This window comes from Haemaphysalis longicornis, unplaced genomic scaffold, assembly GCF_048455015.1.
Source record: "Haemaphysalis longicornis isolate Haplotype H1 unplaced genomic scaffold, Haemaphysalis longicornis Haplotype H1 scaffold_1, whole genome shotgun sequence".
NCBI classification, from domain to species: domain Eukaryota; kingdom Metazoa; phylum Arthropoda; class Arachnida; order Ixodida; family Ixodidae; genus Haemaphysalis; species Haemaphysalis longicornis.
In genome coordinates this window covers 15,507,628-15,515,138 of record NW_027526203.1, presented here as the reverse complement: position 1 = coordinate 15,515,138, position 7,511 = coordinate 15,507,628, and the positions used below count along the sequence as shown (strand labels likewise).

Here is a 7,511-nt window from a genome sequence, read left to right as displayed (position 1 = left end):
AAGTGTGTTACGAGGAGCGCGAGCAGCGGGAAAAAGTGCTGGAAGGGGGTCTGAGGTGGACTCGGAGGAAAAGTGATGCAGCACGCCAGGGAGATTGCAACGGCTTGCAAGCGGAAGGAGCTTAGGAGGGTGCCGGGTGCGGCTGCAAAGAAAAGGTCCTGGCGATGGCAAGCAAGCAGGAGGAGCTTCACGCACTCCAGACCAGTGCCACCTTAGGGTGCCTTGATGCTCGCGCGCTCCGCTGAGGGTAGAGTGAACTAGAATAAGGGAGTGTCCCGAGCGGCGGCGCCCATAGAGTTTCTCACTAACTTGAGAAACTCTATGGCGGCGCCGAGCCACTCCGGTCGGCGTCGACACCGCGAGGTGGCGCGACTGCGCCCTTTCGCAGCTCCTCTGGCGCAGTGAGACTACGCGTCTGGCCTTGCACTGTCATGTTCTCGCGTTCTCTTTCGGTTTTCAAAGGCATTCAGAAGCTAAGCAAGATTCTAAACGACCAAACGTGATTGTCGCTTTACTTACTCCTGCTCCAGGGGCGGTTTTCTCGCAACTGTCCCTTTTGAAAACGTCCCTTTTGCGTCCCTTTCATCGTGACGTACTTCCGGTTAAGCAGTAGGCTCTGGCAGTAGGTTTGCCGCACTTGCATTACGTCACTTCCTGTTGTTTTCTTTTAGCCAATCAGGGCTCGCCAAAAGGGACACTTCTGAAAGGGACGCAAAAGGGACAAAACTCGAGAATACCGCCCCAGGTCGAGAACAAGTACTGTGGCCTCGATGTGGTGGGCCGTTCTGGTTGCAGGCACTTTCCGCTATCCGCGATTTTGATTCACTTCGAGCTTTATATCTGGCGCGGGCGCTTCTGAATGTCAATAAACTGTCACCTGTGTTCTCCGCAACACGCCGAATACTACCTGACGAACGATAATTACTTACTTTTCGCGAAATGGCAGGTGTTCAGCTTGGACTGTAAGTCCCTGCACTGGGCAGAGCATCGTGGTTCTAAAAACACGTTATTGCTCGTATAGCAGGATTTAAGAGCGACAAATTTTTTAGCCTTGGTATTGCAGTCAACTCTGATGTATTATTCGGCGCATGTGCGCAAATAAGCACGTTGACACACCCCCTCACCCCCAATCTCCAAAAAGGAAGTTTAAACCCACCGCATAGCACAAAAACGAAACTAACTGCTGCTTGCTTGCCAATATGGTATGGAGTCTTTACGATTTTTCAGAGATCAGAGGTGCTATCATGGCGAAAGGCAAATTATTTTGTAGTTATTTCTTGGTATAATTACTATAAAAAAGAACAGTACCTAACTAATGTTAACACTTACATGCAATGCTACATGTTAAGCAAAGTTGTGTACAGCTAATGGCCCAGCTTCACCTTTTCAAACCCGATTGCAATTTTTATAATATACATACAGTGGACGACCTTTTAGTGTACTGTCACAGTTTATTTCGCAATTTCGTCCAGTACTACGCGCATTTACCTAATTTAGCATACTTTGCAGATTGCCGTCTTTTTGCATTGCTTCTGTTGACGCTTTTGATGTAGAAGTGAATGCGGGTCGTGAGGTAAAACGCACCTCTGCCGCAACAGCCTCACAATGATCACTGCAGCCAAATTCATACTGCTGCTTAGCCTTCACCACACTCAAAATGTCAAGGATGCTATCCCAACGAAGCTCAAGAAGACTGAAGCATTCAGTAAACGCGTTCTCCATGTTTAGCACAAACCTGTGCACAACGGCCTGTACACAAAGTGGAGCTCGCACACTGCAGCCGACGATTCTGTGAGGGGCTTGTCCTAATAGTGTCAAGTACGTTTCCCCATCCAGTCAGGATGCATCTGTTGTTTCCCACACAATTCGACGGACAATGTAAATTCTGTACTCAACCAGGCACTCTATCGCACATAATATGGGAGTGCGTCAAGAACCCAGACCTCCCACCTCCTTTTCCTTCCCCTACTCCTGAACAGTGGGAGATACTGCTGTCCAGCTCCCTCCCTCAAGATCAACTTCTGCTGGTCGAGAGGGCCAGTCGAGCCGGGACGGCGCATGATTACCTGAAATGAGGAACCACCCCACCTAAAAGCTCGATAAAAAAAGTTTTGTCTCTCTCTCTCCTGCCGCCGCAAATTGCGGTTCCACTTTTTTCGAACCTCTTCGTCTCCTGGGGCGGCGAACAAAGACGCCTTTGGAGCGCCCTGATAGCCGGTGCGACAGCCTGGGCAAAACAGTGCGCATCAGTCCTTCTTTTCGCTATCTTCCTCACATGGTGGTCCTTGACGAAATGCACTCTCTCACTGTTTTGAAAAACACGTCAGAACCTCCGCACCGATTCCACCGAACGTACGTGCCCCCACCGCCTTCCAAGTTCTACGTTTCGTCCGGCCCAGTGATGCCAACCTGAGGCAACGCTTTATCCCTAGAATAACCCCTCAAAAATCCCTAGATAGCAGACAAAATCCCCAGATTGCATTTTTTTTTATTTTCGCAAGTTGGCATTCACCTTTATTAGTCTAAACGCAGCTTGCTCTTCGCTTCGTTTGCTCTGAATCTTATTAGAGTTAAGATACAGCTTACTAGCAGCAACTGCAGCTCTTTTTTTCTACATTTTCTGTGGAGTGATGTGAATTCGCTTCTTCGAGCAGACAGTGAAGGTGCGCGGCGGAGGTGAATTTCGCGCGTTTTTCCGTGCACTGTAAGTCACAATTGCACTTTCACTCGCGAAGCCAAGTAGTCACTCGTGAAGACAAGTTCGGAAAAGTTCCTTCGAGTGTACAGCACACCTCAGATTTTCCAGAGTTGCACTTCACTTGCGAAGACAAGTTGTCACTCGCGACGACAAGTTCGGACAAGTTTCTTCGACAGCACACCTCAGAGGTTGTTACTGCGAGAACCTCGCGTTACAGAACCACAGTCGCCCTCTCTCGGCTTGCACAACACCAATGCTGTTTTAAATTAGAAAAATAGAAATAGCGAAGGAAAGTTAGAAATGAAAAATAGAAATTAGCAAAAAATTACATTCTTTGCAGTCACTTATTGTTGAAAACGCGTGGTTATTTAGCAACACCACTCACTAAGCTGCATAGCGTTTCATTTCAACAGACTCTAAAAAATCCCTAGATTTCACAAAAAGACGCCAAATCTTTAAAAGATACAAAAAACCCCTAGATCTAGGGATAAATCCCTAGGGTTGGCATCACTGGTCCGGCCTGATCGAGGGCTGCAGCGACAGCGCGGGTAGAGTGTACTAGAAGTTTTAGAGTGGCCCGACCGGCCGCCCGGAGAGGTGCTCGTTTCGCGCAGAAAATAGCGGCGGCGCTGTAGTCAACAACAACTGAAAGCGGCGGCTGGCCGCGCGTACGGCCGCGCGCCCAGTCGGGCCAGGAAACGCTGCTTCTTTACGCGCGGAGCGCTCGAAATTTGTTCTGCGGGACGTCCAATTGCTTCAATATACTGTAGGTACAGTGGACTGTGGGTAACTAAAGGAATAATAAACGCTGCAGCTCATTTTGCGTTAGTTTTGCCTTTCCCGCTCGACAACAACGAAAAAATTACGGATTTTTCTTAATTGAGCGCAACATTCTTAGCGGATTGTAAATAAAGTATTTGCATCGACATTTTGGCTATTCCAACTTCCCATCAAAATTTATTTTGCGCGAAATTGCCTGAGATGAACCAGTCCATGATTGCTTGATGAGTGTGTCCTTATTGTGCTGCTTGATGGACATAATTGGTGGACACAAATGACATGAAAAAATATGAGGACTGGGATGATGGCTTTTCAGAAGAATTTCTTATTTATTGTCACGCACTTTACGCTCGAACTGCAGTTATGTGGGTTAATATCATAGGTTCTGTTTGTTTTTTTATTGCGTGTGTTGTTATTTAAGCAGTGGCCCGCTTGCGATAATTAGGGGTCACCGTGGTGTTAATGCTGTCGCCTGTCCGAACAGAAAATTACACGCTCAAGAGAGATATCTTTTTAAATAAAAAAGGGATAGCCCAGCGGTTATCTCAGTTGTTCCAATCACCGTCTTTCACAGAACTATGCCCACAACATTCTATCGCACCACCTTTCACCTGATTCGGTCAAGAAAGGATTTCAATCAAATTAACACAAATTTCATTCACAAGTATGCTGAGAGTATAATTAGACGCACATAAAACCAAAGCAAAGCATAGATCAGAAAATATATTGACCGCGACAAAAATGAAATATAACACGGGGAATCATACACAAAGTCAAGAAAGCTAACATAGTGGTTTAAATAAACGGAACTAGAACAAAATACACATTGTGTTTTCATTTTCAATAGCCCAGCATATAAAATGTTACGCGGGAAATCATGCACAGAGTCTACACAGGTAACGGTTTGGGAATGACGCTAACAGGGAGATTTAAATGGACATTTTTGGCCAACGCATTTTCATAACTCGCCTGCAATCATTAGCGACGGCTAAGTTTAAGGTGTTGCTCCCGCCTTCGCATGTAATCACGAAACTTGTTTAAACATTTTATATAGAAATGAATCCGTGTCACAATGCATACAAAACCAACCAAATTTGCTGTCAAGGTCTCGCTGTGCTGGTCGCAACCAACACCGTTAAGGTGTTTGTTGTGAATAAGGGCTGCAGCACATCCATAACGCTGTCATGGTGGAGCTCCTTGTCGCTGAAGCAACCGGTAAAAACGTCCTAGAGATCGCTAATAAACTTTAAAAATGCACGGAAGGATTGAGAAGTCCCCCAAAATTACAAGCCTGAGGTAGTAAATACAGCGGCATCTTCCCGTGGCATGCAGGAAGCAGTAGTTGTTCCTGCAGACTTATTTTGGCACTTCGTTTTCAGTACACACTTACTGACCAAGTGCCTGCATGCGACATAGTACGTTAATAAAATAAGAAAGCCCACTAATGACAGTACAAGCACCAACGTTAGGGGTATCTCATAAGAAGGCTCTTAATATTTACGTTCCAAATAGGAACGTAAAAAAAGAGCAAACTTTATTCAGCCTATAGAATGTGCGCCCCGCCGCTTTTGCTTCACGCGCAGAGTCAAGAAGGGCAAGGGAAAACATTCCTGGTGCCTGTCCGTCAAATTAATCCCTCGTTAACTTGAACTCATGCTATCTCAGAATATATTCTCGAAACTTTTTCTTACCGTGTGTTTACCTCTCATAGGCCACGCATTTGCCCGCTTAATCTCGAAACGTTTTTTTTTTTTTCGGAGGACCACGCATATATTGAAATACTGGCAGAGAGGACACAAGGCAAAGTCCGCTACAGGCAGCTGATAAGGTCCCCGTTCGAATTCTTGCTCCCACTACGCACCCAACGCGGCCGTGAAATGCAAGTTTAATTACGCGGACTACGCGTCCCCGTTACCGGAATGCTGTCTGGCGCGTACATCATTGAGAAAGCTGTGGACGACGCAGCTGCATGCGGAGGAGGAGGAGCCCCCAGAAGTGACTACGACGGCAGATACAACATACAACAACGGCCGATACAACATAGATGCTGCGTCTGCTTCGTAGCAAGGTAGAATGTAGCGGTGGCGACCACCAATTCATACGATGCATTGAGAAGCTCGAGTAGGCTTTTCTGGTATGCAGATGCGAACGCGACACAGCCGAGCACAAAACAGTTCTTTCTTCTGCAATAATAAAAGTTTCTTTTTCCTGCGAATTATTTTGCCTTTATAACGAAATCTCCCCTGTGCAATAGTGCTTTTGTTAGAAGCACTAGCTGCTTTTCAGGGACCTAGCCACAAATTTCCTGCATTTGACTTAACTCGAAACTCCGCGCTTATCTCGAAATTTTCAGCTAATTTTACGACTTTGAGTTAACGAGAGATTACTGTAGATCAACAACGTTCTCAGAATACGCATCCAAACATGAGAAAGTATTTGGGGGGGGGGGGGGGAAGGAGAGGGTTAGATAAATGTTGGGTCGTACTAGTTTAAAGTTTGATCAAGCGGAGTCATAACGGTCTGCGTCTACTTTCTAAATCACCAAAGTAGATTTAGCTGACCAAAGGTGCGGGTTTGATTCCCGGCCGCGGCAGCCGCTCTTGCGATGGAGGATAAAAGCGAAAAGCGCTCGTGTCTTCGAGATTTCGGCGCATGCTAAAGATCTCCAAATGGTCAAACTTAATCCGGAGCCCTCCACTACCGCTTGCCTCATCGCCTGTGTAGCACGGGCGCGTTAAACCTCATAATTCAAACTAAATCAGCAGAGCAAGCGCAAAACACCGCAGCGAGCAAAGCAAAGCTTGCCGCGCGCAGGTGCCGGGAAGAGAGAGAGAAGTGATTTTTGGTGGAAGAAAGGAAAGGAAAGTGCACTGGGGATATTATTGAGCTCAGTAGGGAGCTCACCTGCATACAACCCAGTGCGGTGGGGAGGGGAAGAGGAGATAAAAGACTTGGGAGGAGGCTAGGGGTGGAATAGAAAAGGCGTGAAAGAGAAAGACAGGAAGAAAGGAGAGAGAGAGAGAGAGAGAGAGAGAGAGAGAGAGAGAGAGAGAGAGAGAGAGAGAGAGAGAGAGAGAGAGAGAGAGAAAAAAAAAAAAAGAGGGGGGGGGGGCATTACATAGGCGACAGCGGCACAAGTGTTCGGCGCGAGTGTTTGTTGAGTAGCCTCAGCTACAGGCGCTGGGTTAGTCCAGTGGCCTCGAGGAATGCCAGGAGGTGGCTGAACACTTGACGACGGGAGCTGGCAGGACCCGTCGGGAACAGCAGGTCCTGCAGGTTGTGTCTGGGCCGTCCGAGACGCTGGAGTACAGCCTGCAGCACTGCTCTGTGTGCTGCGTGCTCGGGGCAGGACAGGAGCAGGTGCTCCAGCGTCTCGGGTCCGGGGCAGTCGGCACAGGCGGGGGAGGCGCGTCGTCCTTGGTGGTGCAGCAGGGCCGCCACCTCGCAACAGTTGAGGCGCATCCGGAGCAGCAGGCTCCGGACGTCCCTGGTAAGGCGCCCTGGCAGAACAGGCGGGGCCTGGCCAGAAACTACTCGGGGGTCCGAGTGTCTGGTCAGGGCCATTCGGGCCAGGATTTGGCGTGGGGCGTCAAACGCCGTCACGTCCTGGGAGGCAGGGGTACCTGGCTGGTGGACACCCTTGGCCAGAGCGTCGGCCGCCTCATTGCCCGGGATGCCCATGTGGGCCGGCAGCCAGTGTAGCTGCACAGTGCAGCCACGTGCCGGGGAGCGTCGGCTGTTCAGTTGTCGGCGACAGCAGCGCCGCCGCTATACCGGTTTTATTTTCTGCGCGAAAGTCGACCCGGCGGAGCAATGGGAGAGGCCGCCGCTCGGGCCACTCTAAAACTTCTAGTACACTCTAGCGCGGGCGCGGCTGACCGGCTGCGAGATCGTGCACCAGCGCCCCTAGCCACCCTAGCGGTGGTCGACGGCGCGCGGCACGCCGAAACACGGCCGGGCTAGAGAGGGAGCGCGGCGCGCGCTGTCATACGGCCTTCGCAAGAGGCCTAGTTCCTGCCTGCGGCCGCTGCTA

At 49.2% G+C, this 7,511-nt stretch overlaps 1 protein-coding gene across 1 annotated transcript in view; it reads right to left on the bottom strand.

Moving 5' to 3' along the window:
* The window catches only part of LOC144155618 (uncharacterized), a 10,384-nt gene extending 3,225 nt beyond the window's left edge, over window positions 1–7,159 (bottom strand). Inside the window, exon 1 of the mRNA XM_077687211.1 lies at window positions 7,013–7,159. Within this exon, the coding sequence (XP_077543337.1) occupies window positions 7,013–7,159 (147 nt within the window). The remainder of the gene's footprint in view (window positions 1–7,012) is intronic.
* Between the last annotated feature and the right edge of the window lie 352 nt (window positions 7,160–7,511).